General features: G+C 38.6%; 1 protein-coding gene across 2 annotated transcripts in view; it reads left to right on the forward strand.

Moving 5' to 3' along the window:
• Positions 1-18537, forward strand: part of NAA25 (N-alpha-acetyltransferase 25, NatB auxiliary subunit) — a 72348-nt gene that overhangs the window by 30141 nt on the left and 23670 nt on the right. For both annotated transcript variants that reach the window (XM_040619913.1, XM_040619914.1), the window contains exons 11-15: positions 81-193; positions 7236-7443; positions 8240-8329; positions 13846-14026; positions 17240-17339. In XM_040619913.1, the coding sequence (XP_040475847.1) occupies positions 81-193; positions 7236-7443; positions 8240-8329; positions 13846-14026; positions 17240-17339 (692 nt within the window). The remainder of the gene's footprint in view (positions 1-80; positions 194-7235; positions 7444-8239; positions 8330-13845; positions 14027-17239; positions 17340-18537) is intronic.

Below are 18537 nucleotides of genomic sequence, written 5' to 3' on the forward strand. Positions count from 1 at the left end.
AATAAATGATTTTCAAGTCAGACCTCTTAAATTAGAAATTGCTTCCGTTCATTAATTAGTGATTTCTTTTTTTCTCTCAGGTGATCCAGAAGAATTAATGTTCCAGTATTTTAAAAAGTTTGGGGATAAACCTTGTTGTTTTACAGACCTCAAGGTGTTTGTTGACCTCTTGCCTGCTACACAGTGTACAAAAGTAAGTATAGTTCAGAATTCTGTTTGGTGCCTGTATTTACTGTAACTAGGTTAAATGTGTGTGTGAGTGGTGGACATGAGGTGCTAAGGTAACAGCTCTAGCAAGCCAAGGACTCCAGGTGCTATCAGATTAAGACATGATTTCTTGTTAAATTAAGCCACAAGGAGAATAAGCCTCTGATGGATAATTGGATTATCTTTTTATTTTATGGTGTTTTTTGTTTTGTTCTTTTAGGTAATTATAGATTTACATGTAGTTGTAAGAGAAATAATACAGAGAGCTCTGTATACCCCATTCCCATTTTGCTCCATTGGTAACATCTTGCATAACTATAGTATAATATCATAATTAGGCAATTGACAGTGATACAATTCACTGATCTTATCCAGATTTCACCAGTTTTACATCTGTGTGTGTCTGCGTGGTACGTTACATGTGTATTTAGAGCAGTATGTAGTGCATGTAGATTCAGTGACCCCCACCAGCTTCAAGATACAGAACAGTTCCACCACCAGGATCCCATGCGCTACCCGTTTTTACCCACAGCCATCTCCCTGCGCCTCCCCCTTTCCCTGTCTCTGTCCTCTGGCAATCACTAATATGGTTTCTCTTTCTGTAATTTTGTCATTTCAAGAATATTATGTAATAGAATCATATTATGTGTAACTTTTTGAGTTTGGCTTTTTTCCTCCCTCAGCATAATTCCCTGGAGCTTCATCCATGTTACATATTTCGATAGTTCATTTTTTTGTATTGCTGAATAGTATTCTGTGGTATGGATGTGCCACCATTTCTTCAGTCTGTTGAAGGACATCCAGTTTTGTTTCTGGCTGTTACAAATAGAGCTGCTGTGGACATTTGTGTGTGGGTTTTTTTGTGTGAACTTAAATCTTCATTTCTCTGAAAAAAATGCCCAGTAGTGCAGTGATAGCTGCAACTGTTTAGTTGTTGTTTTGTTTTTTTTTTTAAAGAAACGGCCAAACTTTTTCACAGTGGCCATTGCATTTTATTTTATTTTTTTTAAGATTTTATTTATTTATTTGAAGAGATAGAGACAGCCAGCGAGAGAGGAAACACAAGCAGGGGGAGTGGGAGAGGAAGAAGCAGGCTCATAGTGTAGGAGCCTGATGTGGGGCTCCATCCCATAACGCCGGGATCACGCCCTGAGCCGAAGACAGACGCTTAACCGCTGTGCCACCCAGGTGCCCCAGCCATTGCATTTTAAACTCCTGTTAGCAGTGAATGAGTGATCCAGTTTCTCTGCGTCTTCATCAGCATTTAGTGTTGTCACTGTTTTTTATTTTAGCCATTCTGGTAGGTACGTAGTGATATTTTGTGGTGGTTTTAATGTGCATTTTCCTAATGGTTAATGATGTTGAACATCTCGTGCTTATTTGCCAGCTTTATATTCTCAGTGAAATGTGTGTTTCTGTCCTTTGCTCCCTTTCTAGTTTGTCTGTTTTTGGTTTTTTTACTGTTGAGTTTTGAGAGTTTAGATATTCTAGATACAACTCCTTTGTCAGATATGTGGTTTCACATATTTTCTCCCAGTCTGTGCTTGTCTTTCATCCTTTAATAGAATCCTTTGCAGAGCAAGGTTTTATATTTTGAGGCATTTATTTTGGAATAATTTTAGATTTACAGAAAAGTCACAAAGATAGTACAGAAAGTTACACTATACTCTTAACCCTTGTTTATTAATATCTTAAATTACCACGGTACATTTGTCAACACTAAGAAACTGACATTGGTACGTTACTATTAACTAACCCCTAGATTTTATTTAGATTTCTCCAGTTTTCCCATTAATGTCCTTTGTCTGTTCTGTGATCTTATCCAGAATACCACATTGTAGTTAATTGTCATATATTGGGAGTTTTTGATGCAAATGAACCAATGTAAATCTATTATATAATGAGATGAAGAACCTTATCTTTAGACTCCTCATCCACAGCAACATGTATTGGGTCAGATTGCTGGGAACTTCATACCCTGTTCCACATTAAAGGTTTTTAGCATTTAGTCCAGAGTGTCCTTGGTAATGGGCAGCTGGAGTACTCTACCAATTGGAAGAACAGTGTATGTGAAGTAGGATAGAGCACCATATAAAGAAATAGTGACAGGTATAAAAGAAAGTCTGTGACTTTGATCAGTTTTACTCATAAATACCTCTATAATTAGTGAAGGTTGCAGTGAAGCCTTCCTATCACAGGGTTGCCACCACTTGTTATTCCAGAATGCCTTCTGTCACCCCCGTAGTGGAAGTGAGTAGAGTATTTGCTTGTTGGTCATATCTTCAGTTCACTGGGCTTGATACTTGGCAGTCTTGAGGGCAGATGGAACAGTGCATTCCCTAACTGGTAAGTAGGCAGTGGTCTCTGTTGGTTCTGAATTGACTGTCACCATTCATTTTGGTTTAGTAAAGCTATTCTTGGAGTGCTGTGCTTACAGGGCTCAGGCCAAGCTTCAGAAGTTTCCGGATTAATTGCAGCATATCCAGAAAAGGGGTTCTGGGTTGTAGGAGGACTTAAAAGAATAGGAGAGAGAAATGGTTGAGTGGGAGAGAGGTTTGGTCTGCTGAGGACAGAGTCCTTCCTTTCTCATAATTGAAAAGCTCCTGTATAAAAGGGAGTGAGAATTGGGATCAGCAAGAATTTGTTACAGTGAATTCAGAATTTGGCCAGTGGAAAAAAGATCTTTCTAGTAGTTAGATTCTCTAAAAAACATAGTGCGTGAGTTTCACGTTACTAGAGAGATTTAAGCAGAATCTAGAACCATGTGGAAGAGATTCCTACAGTTAGTATTTGTTGCACATATTATGTACTAAGTGCTAAGATTTGGAATAATTGATCATGGCCATCCGTTGCTTCCCATCTTGTAAGTTGAAGCATCAAATAATGGGGCTGCATTAAAGGAACACTTAAATTTCCTTCAGCTGAGATTCATAAGGGTTTGCTAATGTGAATCTAGTACAAGCAGCTCTACTGTATTAGTATGTTTGAAAGTCTTAGGTCATCTCATGTGACCTCATACAGTAATAATCTATTGAGAGAGGAACCTTCTAGAAATGGTGGAATACTAGCAGCGATAGGTAGTCGTTGTTCTGTGAGACAAAGGATTTAAAGCTGTTGCAGTGAATTTTGTAGTTCACGTAAATATTTCATTGGGAGTGGTAATTTTGCTGCCACAACTTTTTAAATGTAGGATGACCTCAGTAGCTAAAAATTCTGCCACTCAGCAGTGTGTTTGTCAGAGGATTGTAAACTATTCAAGTAAATTTCAAGCTGAGAGCTATAGTCCCAATCTTTTAAAACTGGGACTAGCCCTTATGAGTAGGCCACTGAACCCAGTTGTCCTGAAGTGGGTCCCCCAGAGTGATGTATTTATCTTTTGATTTCCTTTGCCTTGAGGTTTTAAGCTAAACAACTGATTTCAGTTTTTAAAGAAGCTTTTTGCATAGCCGTAAGACTATACAGACTAGAATAAAGAATGAATGTATTGTTTCATGACAAAAACCTATCTGAAAGATTCTTTGGCATTCCCTGAAGAAGGCATTAATAGTTAGCATCACTAATATATAAACTAGCTTACAAGAACGGAACAGCTGGCAATAGAAGCTATAAGGCATTTAATCAAAAATTTGAAAACCAGTGCTGCAGTTTCTTTGTTGCAAATGATTATCTGGTCATAATAATTAAAATTCATCCAATTGGAGACAAATTGAAGCAGAATTGTTACAGATGTAAAACTGCGTGAGTGGGGGTTTCTTTTTAATTTTTATTTGTGTCAGGGGCGCCTGGGTGGCACAGCGGTTAAAGCGTCTGCCTTCGGCTCAGGGCGTGATCCCGGCGTTACGGGATCAAGCCCCACATCAGGCTCCTCGGCTATGAGCCTGTTTCTTCCTCTCTCACTCCCCCTGCTTGTGTTCCCTCTCTCGCTGGCTGTCTCTATCTCTGTCAAATAAATAAATAAAATCTTAAAAAAATTTTTTTTTATTTGTGTCAAAAAATTGCATGGATAAAGTTGAAAATCCAAGTGGTACTACAAGGCTTCTATTGAAAAACACTAGCAGCTCTTTGCCACCTTCACCCTGGTTCTGGCTCTGTACAGACAGATCACTTTCAACTCTTAACTGTGTCTCTGTGATTTACTTTTGTATTTTTAAATTGTAGGTTTGTATAGCTGTTTATTTTTACAGTTACAGTCTTCATCTGTTGGAGCCCTTTTGTGGAAAGATGATCATCTCGTTTACAACATCCCACTTCTCTCTTCACGTACTTGCTCCTGCAGTTTATCAGCATTTATTCAGAATTTATATTTTTATGACCAAAGGCTGAGCCACTTTGTATATGGAGCTTACCTTTCTTGCACAACTTTCTCAGAATTAGTATTTTTTTATTTGATTCACCCCAATCTGACAGAACCATAAAAGTATCAAACTCCTCTTAGTGTAGTCTAAAACAGGAGGTGATCATCTGTTTCATTCTCCCCCACCCCTCACCTCAGGAATACTTTTTTTTTTCCTTTGAAGATTTTATTTATTTATTTGAGGAGAGAGAGATAGCGAGAGAGAGTGCACAAGCTGGGGGGAGAGGGAGAAGCAGGCTCCCCCCTGAGCTGGGAACCTGACGTGGGGCTTGATCCCAGGACCCTGGGATCATGACCTGAGCTGAAGGCAGATGGTAAACCAACTGAGCCACCCAGATGCCCCTCAGAAATACTTTTCATAGAGCCTGTTTGCCACACTTTTGTTTGGGGTCTCAAACATTTGGCAGGTGGCATTCTGGGATCTGGTTGGGAGTAGGGGGAGGGGGCCAGGGTGCTCATCACTGAATAACTGAGTTTCACTTTATCCTCTTTTCTTTTTTTTGTTTTTAAACTAACAGAGGTTTTATCTGTTTATTTAATTTTAATTCCAGTGTAGTTTACTTACAGTGTTAGTTTTGGATGTACAATATAATGATACAACATTTCTGTCTGGTATTCATTGCTCATCACAGTAAGTGTACTCTTTAATTCCCATCATCTATTCTACCTATCCCCCACCCACCTCCCTTCTGGTAACCGTGTTTGTTCTCTATAGGTGAGAGTTTGTTTCTTGGTTTGCCTTCTCTCTCCTCCCCCCACCCCATGCTCTTTTGTTTTGTTTCTTAAATTCCACATATGAGTGAAATCATATGGTGTTTGTCTTTCTCTGACTTATTTCACCTAGCATTATACTCTAGCTCCATTCATGTTGCAGATGGCAAGATGTCATTCTTTTTTATGGCTGAATAATACTCTAGTGTGTGTGTATACATTACAGTTTCTTTAGCCATTCATCTATTAATGGATACTTGCGCTGCTTCCATAATTTGGCTTTTGTAAATAATGCTGCAGTATACATGGGGGTACATGTATCCCTTTGAATTAGGGTTTTTGTATTCTTTGGGTAGATACCTAGTAGTTTGATTACTGGATCATATGGTAGGCGAGGATGTGGAGAAAAAGGAACCCTTGTGCACTGTTGGTGGAAATATAAGCTCGTGTAGCCACTGTGGAAAACAGTATGGAGCTTCCTCAAACAATTAAAAATAGCACTTTATCCCCATTTCTAGCTGTGCCTGGTATCCCTGACTCTACAGTGCTTCTGATTCAGCTTCTCCTTGGAGTAAAACTTCAGGCTTCTGCTGGGTTTAGGAAGTCAGTCTGTGAGCTAGGGGAGGGGTCAAACTTCTAAGATGGAATTTAACTAATTCTCCTGTTTCAGTCCTACCAACAGTTGAGCTTTCTGGTGCCCTGAATTTCTGCCTTCCAAGGTTCTGTGGCTGGAATAGACTTGAGGCCCCTTGTGTGTGTTAGATTTCTGCCCTGTGCATAGGTTAGCATTTAACACCTGCCCTTTTGCTTTCTATCTTTAAAATCTTGTTAATGTTTTTTATTTGCTGTCATCTTTTTACATGTTCTTGATCCTTGTGGTTTGGTTTTTTTGTTGTCATCTTAATAGGATTTTGGCAGTGAGCAATAAGCCTGTGTAATGGAAGTCATACATTTTAAAAATTCTTTAGGAATTTTAGAATTAAAAATATTTATTTTAAAAGACTTTATTTATTTATTTGAGGGAGAGAGTGAGAGAGAGAGCATGAGCCAGGTGAGGGGCAGAGGGAGAAGCAGACTCCCTGCTGAGCAGGAAGCCTGACACAGGGCTTGATCTTGGGACTCTGGGATCATGACCCGAGCCTAAGGCAGATAGATGCATAACCGACTGAGCCACCCAGGCTCCCTGAATTAAAAACATTTTAATATAAGATGTTACCATTGGGAGAAACTGGATGAAAAGGGTATATGGGATCTCTTTGTATTATTTCTTACAACTGCATGTGAATCTGTAATTATCTCAAAATAAAACTTTAATTAAAAAGCAATTTAAAGGGGCGCCTGGGTAGCGCAGTCGTTAAGCGTCTGCCTTGGGCTCAGGGTGTGTTCCCGGCGTTCCGGGATCGAGTCCCACATCGGGCTTCTCTGCTGGGAGCCTGCTTCTTCCTCTCCCACTCCCCTGCTGTGTTCCCCTCTCTCGCTGGCTGTCTCTCTGTCACATAAATAAATAAAAAATCTTTAAAAAAAAAAAAAAGCAATTTAAAGCCACTGACATAACTATTCCTCTCAATGTGTAATATTTTAAGACTTTACTTGTGTATCAGTTATAATTGTGGGGTTGTTTTTGGTAATCTGCTCTTTTTATAGTCTTCCTAATTAAACTTTTCATTGTCATATCATATATTATGTTGATGTGGTATAATTTATGAAACATTTTCACAATTATTTTAATCTTTCAGTTAGTATAGTACATAATGTTGACAGATTACTTCTGACCAGCAGTGAATGAGTATGCCGTTTTCATTGGCCTTTTACCAGCATTGTGTGCTGTTAGACATTTTTTTGTTTTAGTAAGTTTGGTAGATAGAAAATGTCTTTTTCTAGACCATTTCAACGTTTGTTAATTATGGCCTGCCAAAGATGAGTTCTGTTTTGAGATCTGTACTCCTTTTTCTCTACACTGCAGTTTATTAATCAGTTACTTGGAGTTGTCCCTTTGTCGACACCCACTGAGGATGAGCTGGCGCTGCCTGCAGACGTCAGAGCTTTGCAGCGGCATCTGTGTGTCGTGCAGCTGACGAGGCTGCTCGGCTTGTACCACACTATGGACAAAAACCAGAAACTGAGTGTGGTCCGAGAACTGATGCTGAGGTACCAGCATGGACTAGAATTTGGTGAGCAGCCTTTCAAAATCTGTAGTAGTTGCCTGATTTGCTAAGTTTTAGTCCTTTTTTTTTTTATCACTCAGAGCACCCTGTTATAAATGAGTTTGGCAAGGAGAACATTTTGTTAGGTGGGAAGACTGTTCACATGTAAAGCATTTCTTAAGTTCGGAATTTTAAATAATTATCGTTGTCCATATTCTTTTTGATTGAGCTAACTCTGTCACACTGGGGCTCTTACGAATTACATGGAATTTATGATAATTGTGACATTTTCTGCATCTAGACCTTAGTATTTTTAATATATAGGCTGAAATTGAACAAAATGAGTGTTGTAAATTATGAGGTAAATGTTTAGTTTAGAAGTAGATGATCTTTAGATTGCTAGATATGTGTGATAAAGTGTAAATTATGTGACCAGATGCTGTCAGTGTTTCTCTAACTTTCTAAATCATTAGGCAAAGTAATGAGCGTACTGTTAGTTTAGTTGTACATGGCCCTTGGCTTCTGTTCTTCTCTTTACCTGAAACCTCCTTCCAAATCTTGCTGCTCTCCCTTTGGGGCCATTGTGGATACTACCTTTGTTCTGGAACTCTTTCTTTTGCTCCAGCTGAGTGTGGCCTTACCTTCTTTTGAATCCTTTGATTCATTGCTTATATTTTCCTTCTGGTATTTACACGACTCTTACGACCTTCATTTCCTCTTTTTATCTTCTCCCTCCTGTCACTTTCCTGCTTTAAAAAACTCCTGTGGGGCAGTGATAGTTGAACAAATGTTATAATACAAATATGGGATTTTTTCCCTACAGGGAAATCCTGTTTGAAAACCGAATTGCAGTTTTCAGACTATTACTGTCTCCTTGCTGTCCATGTGCTTATTGATGTATGGAGAGAAACAGGTAAGGAAGAGTGATTTCAGTTTAACTTTATGCTTTGCTTTTATTGATTATAAATCCTGAGACTAATTATATAATCCAAGAATTTGATTTATGCCTTTAGGTTTTTCCTCCTTGCCCTTCTCCAGGATGCTTCTAGAAGAACCCATTCCAGATAACCCCCTCTCTGTAATCAGGATAATCTTAAATCAGTGCACATCTGTTTTTATTTTTTAAATTTTATTAAATTGAAGTATAGTTGACACACATTACATTAATTTCATAGAAGTGTACAACATAGTGATTCGACAGTTCTGTACATCATGCTATGCTGACCACAAATACAGCCACCATCTGTCACCATATAACGCTGTTACAATACCATTGACTATATTTCCTATGCTGTGCCTTTCATCCCTGTGACTTATTCATTCCATGACTGGAAGCTTGTACCTCCCACTCCTCTTTTTGCCACCCCTCCCCCACGACAACCACCAGTTCTCTGTATTTATAGATCTGTGTCTGCTTTTTTGTTCATTTTCTTTTTTTAGATTACACATATAAGTGAAATCATATGGTATTTGTCTTTCTCTGTCTAGCTTATTTCACTTAGCATAATACCCTCTAGGTCCATCCATGTTGTTGTAAATGGCAGAATATTCTTTTTTTATGGCTGAATAATATTCCTGTGTGTGTGTGTGTGTGTGTGTACACACCACATCTTTATCCATTCATCTATTAATGGACACTTGGCTTGCTTCCATATCCTGGCTATTGTAAATAATGCTGCAGTAAGCATAGGGGTGCATATATCTTGAGTTAGTATTTTCATTTTCTTTTGGTAAATACACAATAGTGGAATTACTGAATCGTATAATATTTCTGTTTTTAATTTTTTGAGGAACCTCCATGCTGTTTTCCACAATGGCTGCACCAATTTACATTCCCACCAGTAGTGCATGAGGGATCCTTTCTCTCCACATCCTTGTCAACACTTATTTATTTCTTGTTTTCTGTTCTGTTTTTAAAGATTTCTTTTTTTTTTTTTAAAGATTTTATTTATTTATTCGACAGAGATAGAGACAGCCAGCGAGAGAGGGAACACAAGCAGGGAGAGTGGGAGAGGAAGAAGCAGGCTCACAGCAGAGGAGCCTGATGTGGGGCTCGATCCCACAACGCCGGGATCACGCCCTGAGCCGAAGGCAGACGCTTAACCGCTGTGCCACCCAGGCGCCCCTTAAAGATTTCTAAATATTGAATAGTGACTGAACTACCTATTACAAAGTTGCAATAATTAAAATACAGAGAAACTGATTCAGAGATAGATGTATAGGCCCATGAAATGAATAGCCCTTTTTATTCACTTAAAAAATGTTCAGGAGAATGCACTCTTTTTGGAATATAATTCTAATTAACCTATTTAGGACAGAACTACAATATATGCTGAAGGAGGCATCATATATCATTGAGCAAGAAAAGGATGATTCAGCAAATGATATTGAGATTACCTTTTCTTTAGGTCTCACTCCTGACAGTTTCTTTTATTAGCAGTTTTTTGGGAAAAAATAATTTAGGTACTTATTGCATATTATTCACGAGAATAAACTGCACAGGAAACAAGGGGCTGGGGAGACAGTGCTGTGCATGATGGACACAAGCCATACCCTCAGGGATCATTTCATGGAGCACTTGATTTTGATATCATCGTCCTTGTGCTTAAAATCCTTCAGAGGTGCCCTGTTTTCCTGAGGATAAAGGTCAACCTCTTTAGGATAGTTTACAGTGCTCTTTACAATCTAGCCTCTGCCGATATCTCCAAATTGTTAGGTACTTAGAGCCTAAATCCCCTGGTTTTTTTGGTTGCTAGTGTTAGTGAACATCATGTGCCTCTCTTTGAAATCACTCCTTCCTTCCTTCGTCTAACTTTTACTCAGATGGTGCCTCTGACAAGCCTGTCTTGATTTCACCCCCTCCCCCATGGCAAATTTTATGCCCCTTCTGAACTTTTGTAGGACGTTGTGTGTACTCCTGTGCTAGTACTTGCTATACTAAATTGTGCCGGAGTTGGGGGTGAAATCCTTTTTATCAGAGTCTTTGTCATCTGAGCCCCGAATCGTGAGTTTGCGTAGAGCTGTGAAAAAACATCATTAATGAACTGACCTCTTAGTAATTTGGTCCCTACTCAGATACCCTTCCCCACTTATTCTAGCATCCATTCTTGCTCACAAGTGACTATGTGGCTTTGCTAATCTCTTGTTATTTTTGAGCAGTATGTCTGCCCAGTAGAGCAGTAGCAGCTAACATTTGTTAATCATTAGACACTTGGAAGTGCTTTATATGATTTAGCTAATTTAAACCTCCTAATAATACAGTTAAGATGGATGCAGTTTTATAGATGAAGGAAAGACAGGGTAGAGAGAAAGAAGTTAAGCAAATTTTCCATAATCACACAGTGCAGGTACATTGGAAAATTGCCAGTATTATAAAGATACAAGGTTTCTTGCAGTCAATGAAAGTGATGTTGAAGTGCTCTAATTAGAGGCATAGTCATTGTCCAAGGTGGATCTGACCGATATTAGAAATCTATAGAAATGTGGTATGGATGTTGGAAGAGACTGATTTGATATGAAGGATTAAGAAGAGCACTTGAAGAAGTTGATGATGCTCTCAGATATTTTGCAATAAGGCATTTATGATTCTGCAAAAGTAAAATGGGGAGTTAAGAATGTCTTTTTTTTCTCTCTAGTTTTATGGAGAACTGTGATTGGCATATTACATTGTATTAGCTTAAGAGTGTATAGCTTAAGATGTATAACATGATTTGATGTATGTATGTCATGAAGTGATTACCACAATATTCGTTAACATCTGTCTCCCGTAGTTAGTTTTTTTTTTTTTTAAAGATTTTATATATTTATTTATTTGAGAGAGAGAGCACACAAGCAGAGGGAGCAGCAAGAAAAGGGAAAGGGAGAAGCAGGGTCCCCACTGAGCAGGGAGCCCAGTGTGGGACTTGATCTCAGGACCCTGGGGTCATGACCTGAGCCAAAGGCAGATGCTTAACTGACTCAGCCACCCAGACACCCCCAAGTTAGATTTTTTCCTGTGATGAGAAATACTAAGATCTACTCTCCTAGTAGCTTTCGAGTATACAGTACAGTATTGTTAACTGTAGTCCATATTATACATTAATATATCCCTAGAACTTATATCATTTTGTTACATTTAGTTAGAAAAATATTTTCCCAAAAAGCCTAATCAGTCCTTCATGCTCTTTTCTTTTTTTGCTTGATGTCCTTTTGATTTGGTGAAGAATTTTCAGAGTTGTAGTTACAGCCTAAATTTTGCAAACTAAAACATTTAATGTCTTTATAACAGTTTAATAGTTGAGAAAGAAGTGAAAATTATACCTTTTTTCTTTTCTTTTTTTTTTTCTATTTACTTTGAAATTTGGGTTCTTTTTTTTTTTTTTTTTAAGATTTTATTTATTTATTTGCCAGAGATAGAGTGAGAGAGAGAGAGCAAAAAGTGAGAGAGAAAAAGCAAGCACACAAGTAGGGGGAGTGGCAGGCAGAGGGAGAAGCAGGCTCCCTGCTGAGCAAGGAGTCGGTTTTGGAACTTGATCCTAGGATGCTGGGATCATAACCTGAGCCAAAGGCAGACACTTAACCAACTGAGTCAGCCAGGCATCCCAAGATCTTTTTTTTTCAATACTAGTTATCTTTGAGTAACGAGGACTTTAAAAAAAATTTTTTTTTCTCTTAAAATTTTCATTTATTTGAGAGAGAGAGAACATGAGCTCGGGGAGGGGCTAAGGGAGAAGCTGACTCCCCACTGAGCAGGGAGCCCAACACATTGCTAGATTCCAGAACCCTGAGATCATGACCCACGCCAAAAGCAGACACTTAACCCACTGAGCCACCCAGGTGCCCCATTTCCTTTTTTTTTAAGATTTATTTATTTACTTGAGAGAGAGAGTGAGGGAGAGCAAGTGAGCACACCAGTTCGGGGAGGGGCAGAGGGCAAGAACCATCAAGCCGACTCCCCACTGAGCACAGAACTGGATGTGGGGCTTGATCCCATGACCCTGAGATCACAACCCAAGCTGAAACCAAGAGTCAGTCGCCCAATTGACTGAGCCACCCAGGCACCCTGAGTAACTAGGACTTCTTTATTTATTCCCTATAATTGTCCAGCTGTTTTCTCCACCCACCTCTGAGCCGCTTGAGGCCAGGAACCACCTGTGACCCTTATCCTCTGGTCTTACATCTAGTGTTGCTCCAGAGTTTAAGTCAGTAAGTGTTGAATTCAGTAAAATTATGATTGTGAAGACTAGGTAGCAACATGGAAAACACTTAAAAGCAAAATTAGATGTATGTCATGATTACTACTGGGTAAAAGTAATTCCAATTCAAAGGCAATACATTAAAATCATGGTAGTTTGTGTAGATTATAGGTATGCATAGTTTGGGTAGAATTATGGATATTTATCTAAAGCCCCAATTTTTGATTATATCATTTCTTTTAGAAAAAAGCCTGGAGCTTATAATTTGAAAAGCTCAATGCATGGAGCTTTTACTTTAAGTTTTTTAAGTTTTGGTTTAAGTTTTTTCTTTTTTTTTTTTGTTTAAGTTTTTTCTGACTGTAAAAATAACAAAGTTTTGGAAAACAGTTTATTTTAATCTTACTTTTCCAGCTTCCAAAAGGCATTCTAACATTTTGGCATATTTCCTTCTCTTTTTTTCTGTGCATGTCTTATAGACTGAAGATCACCTGTTCACACTAATTTGAATTCTGTGTGTTTTACTGAACTGTTACTGTATAAGTATTTTCCCTTGTTACTAAAAACTCATTAATGTCAAATGGCTGCATGCTGTGGGTTTTACTATAATTTACTTAATCATTCCCCCATTATTATTACAGTGAATATTTTTGTGTATAAATCTTTATCTCCATTTCATATTATTTTCTTAGGTTCATAAAAGAGAAGTTACTTAATCTTGAAGACTATTGATGCATGTAACCTTTTGAGTTTCGGTAGGCCAGAAATAAGTGTGTCATATTAATTTGATTATTAATGAACAGCTTTTTTCAAATATCATTTCAAATATCTGAATAGTAGAGTTACCCATGGAAGAAAAATGTTGTCTAGAGAGAGCATCTTTCTGGGGTCTGGTAGAGAAAATCCTGTACTGGGAAGGTTGGTGGACTCAAATTCTCCTTCAAAGTCCATCTCTTCTCCGAATCTAGGATTCTCTGAGATCCCATAACTTCCTTCATAAGGCCTTGCAACTTAAAGTTTGCATCACTTTTGCAGATGCATGTTTAAGAACTGAGGTAACTATTGAGAAACTGTCTGTTCTGGAAAATTCCCTATTTTGCTTACAGGCGTGTATCTAAAATTTGTTTTTTGACACCTAAACTCATTCTTCAGATAGTTAGGGGAGGTGATAATATCAGTACGTTTTTGTCTTTTGTTTGTGAGAAACCTCCATTTGCTGCTAAGTACTATGGATAATACTGTTACATTTTGGTTCTAGGTGACGAGACTGCTGTGTGGCAGGCCCTGACTTTGCTGGAAGAGGGATTAACCCACAGCCCTTCCAATGCTCAATTCAAATTGCTGCTTGTTCGAATCTACTGTGTGCTGGGGGCGTTTGAACCAGTGGTGGATCTGTACTCCAGCCTTGATGCTAAGCATATCCAACATGACACCATTGGGTTGGTAGTATATACTCTGAATACTGAGCAGCTGGCTACCCCAGGGTGGGGTCCTTGTGCATGAAGCTCAAATTTTCAAATTTAGCAGTAGAGTTGTTTCCGTTATTAAGCTTTTTAGGTTAAGTAATCCCCTATGATGACCCATTGTAAAGTGGAAAGATTTTTATATCTTCCAGCATTTAATGGTAATTTTTAAATTTGCACAATTTTGAAAAGGTAAGAAAGTTTTCCCCAGAGATAGCAAACAGCTATATATGAACACTTTTTCTTTTTTTTCTTTCTGAACACTTTTTCTTAGCACGAAAATTGGGTTTTTTTTTTTTTTTTTTTTTAAGATTTTATTTATTTATTTGCCAGAGATAGAGTGAGAGAGAGAGAGCAAAAAGTGAGAGAGAAAAAGCAAGCACACAAGTAGGGGGAGTGGCAGGCAGAGGGAGAAGCAGGCTCCCTGCTGAGCAAGGAGTCGGTTTTGGAACTTGATCCTAGGATGCTGGGATCATAACCTGAGCCAAAGGCAGACACTTAACCAACTGAGCCACCCAGGTGCCCCATTTCCTTTTTTTTTAAGATTTATTTATTTACTTGAGAGAGAGAGTGAGGGAGAGCAAGTGAGCACACCAGTTCGGGGAGGGGCAGAGGGCAAGAACCATCAAGCCGACTCCCCACTGAGCAGTGAGCCCAACACAAAGCTAGATTCCAGAACCCTGAGATCATGACCCACGCCAAAAGCAGACACTTAACCCACTGAGCCACCCAGGTGCCCCATTTCCTTTTTTTTTAAGATTTATTTATTTACTTGAGAGAGAGAGTGAGGGAGAGCAAGTGAGCACACCAGTTCGGGGAGGGGCAGAGGGCAAGAACCATCAAGCCGACTCCCCACTGAGCACAGAACTGGATGTGGGGCTTGATCCCATGACCCTGAGATCACAACCCAAGCTGAAACCAAGAGTCAGTCGCCCAATTGACTGAGCCACCCAGGCACCCTGAGTAACTAGGACTTCTTTATTTATTCCCTATAATTGTCCAGCTGTTTTCTCCACCCACCTCTGAGCCGCTTGAGGCCAGGAACCACCTGTGACCCTTATCCTCTGGTCTTACATCTAGTGTTGCTCCAGAGTTTAAGTCAGTAAGTGTTGAATTCAGTAAAATTATGATTGTGAAGACTAGGTAGCAACATGGAAAACACTTAAAAGCAAAATTAGATGTATGTCATGATTACTACTGGGTAAAAGTAATTCCAATTCAAAGGCAATACATTAAAATCATGGTAGTTTGTGTAGATTATAGGTATGCATAGTTTGGGTAGAATTATGGATATTTATCTAAAGCCCCAATTTTTGATTATATCATTTCTTTTAGAAAAAAGCCTGGAGCTTATAATTTGAAAAGCTCAATGCATGGAGCTTTTACTTTAAGTTTTTTAAGTTTTGGTTTAAGTTTTTTCTTTTTTTTTTTTGTTTAAGTTTTTTCTGACTGTAAAAATAACAAAGTTTTGGAAAACAGTTTATTTTAATCTTACTTTTCCAGCTTCCAAAAGGCATTCTAACATTTTGGCATATTTCCTTCTCTTTTTTTCTGTGCATGTCTTATAGACTGAAGATCACCTGTTCACACTAATTTGAATTCTGTGTGTTTTACTGAACTGTTACTGTATAAGTATTTTCCCTTGTTACTAAAAACTCATTAATGTCAAATGGCTGCATGCTGTGGGTTTTACTATAATTTACTTAATCATTCCCCCATTATTATTACAGTGAATATTTTTGTGTATAAATCTTTATCTCCATTTCATATTATTTTCTTAGGTTCATAAAAGAGAAGTTACTTAATCTTGAAGACTATTGATGCATGTAACCTTTTGAGTTTCGGTAGGCCAGAAATAAGTGTGTCATATTAATTTGATTATTAATGAACAGCTTTTTTCAAATATCATTTCAAATATCTGAATAGTAGAGTTACCCATGGAAGAAAAATGTTGTCTAGAGAGAGCATCTTTCTGGGGTCTGGTAGAGAAAATCCTGTACTGGGAAGGTTGGTGGACTCAAATTCTCCTTCAAAGTCCATCTCTTCTCCGAATCTAGGATTCTCTGAGATCCCATAACTTCCTTCATAAGGCCTTGCAACTTAAAGTTTGCATCACTTTTGCAGATGCATGTTTAAGAACTGAGGTAACTATTGAGAAACTGTCTGTTCTGGAAAATTCCCTATTTTGCTTACAGGCGTGTATCTAAAATTTGTTTTTTGACACCTAAACTCATTCTTCAGATAGTTAGGGGAGGTGATAATATCAGTACGTTTTTGTCTTTTGTTTGTGAGAAACCTCCATTTGCTGCTAAGTACTATGGATAATACTGTTACATTTTGGTTCTAGGTGACGAGACTGCTGTGTGGCAGGCCCTGACTTTGCTGGAAGAGGGATTAACCCACAGCCCTTCCAATGCTCAATTCAAATTGCTGCTTGTTCGAATCTACTGTGTGCTGGGGGCGTTTGAACCAGTGGTGGATCTGTACTCCAGCCTTGATGCTAAGCATATCCAACATGACACCATTGGGTTGGTAGTATATACTCTGAATACTGAGCAGCTGGCTACCCCAGGGTGGGGTCCTTGTGCATGAAGCTCAAATTTTCAAATTTAGCAGTAGAGTTGTTTCCGTTATTAAGCTTTTTAGGTTAAGTAATCCCCTATGATGACCCATTGTAAAGTGGAAAGATTTTTATATCTTCCAGCATTTAATGGTAATTTTTAAATTTGCACAATTTTGAAAAGGTAAGAAAGTTTTCCCCAGAGATAGCAAACAGCTATATATGAACACTTTTTCTTTTTTTTCTTTCTGAACACTTTTTCTTAGCACACATTGTCTTGAAGTCCTTATTTCTGCTTTGCAATTGAGATTGACACATGTACTTAATTTTTGACCTTAGAGATCCTCTGAATTTGTGTTTTGACTATTCTTTATGATGAATCAAGGGTATTTTCTTTATCCCCTTCTGTTCCATTAATCATCTGAGCATAAGAAGGCATGGCATAGAGCTTTAGGTCTCCCATAAAACTGAATTAACTTGCTCTTTAAAAAAAAAATTTTGATTCTGTGAATGAGATAATTTATGTGGCAAGATTTTTTAACTTTCCTATGTGCCTATAATAATTCGAAGTGTAGTTGATGATGGAGGTGGTAAGTATAACATTTTTTTTTTCTTTCCTTCTGACCTAGCTATCTTTTGACCCGATACGCCGAATCCCTAGGTCAGTATGCTGCTGCATCCCAATCCTGTAACTTCGCACTCAGGTTTTTCCACTCCAACCAGAAAGATGTAAGTGAAACATATTTTTAAAAAATATGTTCTTGCCTGCTGAATGCACACGATTCAGAGAACATCTTCCCTCCTGTGGCAAGCGCGCATGTTGAGGTGCACCATGCGGACTTGCAAGTGCCCTTAGGCCGTAGCTTACTGGCCACGGCTGTTAGGTAGAGGAAGAGAGTTACTTGTGGTTGCTAGAATGGGTGTGTTTAATAGAATCCATGCAGAGGTACAGTTAAAACGGTGTTAACAGAGTAGGAAGTGGTATTCCTCTTAGATCTATCTTTTAATTTCTAAGAGACTTTTTCTAAGAGTATAAGAGGAAACCCATAAGTTTATAGCCTGGGATGCCATAGAAGATTCTGCAACAGCTGCTGCTCTCTGTTACCTTTGTTTATTTCTAAAGTTTATACTACCGTGCTCTTTGCCAACAGCCAGTGCACTTGTATTTAATTGACCAGTTGAAGGACATTTCAAGACTCTGTTGTGTCAATAGTGTGTTTTTTAAAGTAGCAATTAATAAGGTAGAACTATGTGCCATAATGAAAGGATGGGAATTGCACCATATTTTTCAGTGCAAGTAGGTTTGGTCTCCACTTGTCAGTTAAGCAGAAGTTTTGTATAGTCTCTAGTCAGTTAACCAGCTGTGCAAAACCACCTAGAACATAGGTGAAAAGAAGGCAAGTCTCTAGGATGGTCATTGCCGGCTTTGTTCCCATGTGCTTCTAAAACCCATTGCCCAGAATTCAGCCATGCCACATATCTGCCCATAGTATTCTGTTTTCACGGTCTAACAGCAACTAAAGAACTTGGCAAGAAAGCTGGTTTTTGGGGTGGTTCTTTTGTAACTGTAACAGCTGTGGCTAATCTATCTTCCATCAAATTCTTTAGCCTTGTATTAAATAGAAGTCAGAGCAGAAGCATTTCTGAACAATGGAATATAGTTTTGTTGTTGTCAACTTGCAGTAATTCTGTCTTGACAAGCCTTAGGGCAAGGCCTGGAGGGCTGGTGTAGCAAGGATGGTAAGTTGTGCATCAGTTGGCTTTTAAGCCCTATTCCCCTCCCCTCATGGCACCCTTCCCCCAGTGATTGGGATCTCTGTTCATACGTTATTTTGTGCCATAGTTCCTGATCAGGGAGAGAGGGAAGTAGGCATCCACATTTGAACATGCTGCCTGGAAGGTGCTGGCCTGGCTTAGAAATCTGAGG

Source organism: Ursus maritimus, unplaced genomic scaffold, assembly GCF_017311325.1.
Source record: "Ursus maritimus isolate PB19 unplaced genomic scaffold, ASM1731132v1 scaffold_33, whole genome shotgun sequence".
NCBI classification, from domain to species: domain Eukaryota; kingdom Metazoa; phylum Chordata; class Mammalia; order Carnivora; family Ursidae; genus Ursus; species Ursus maritimus.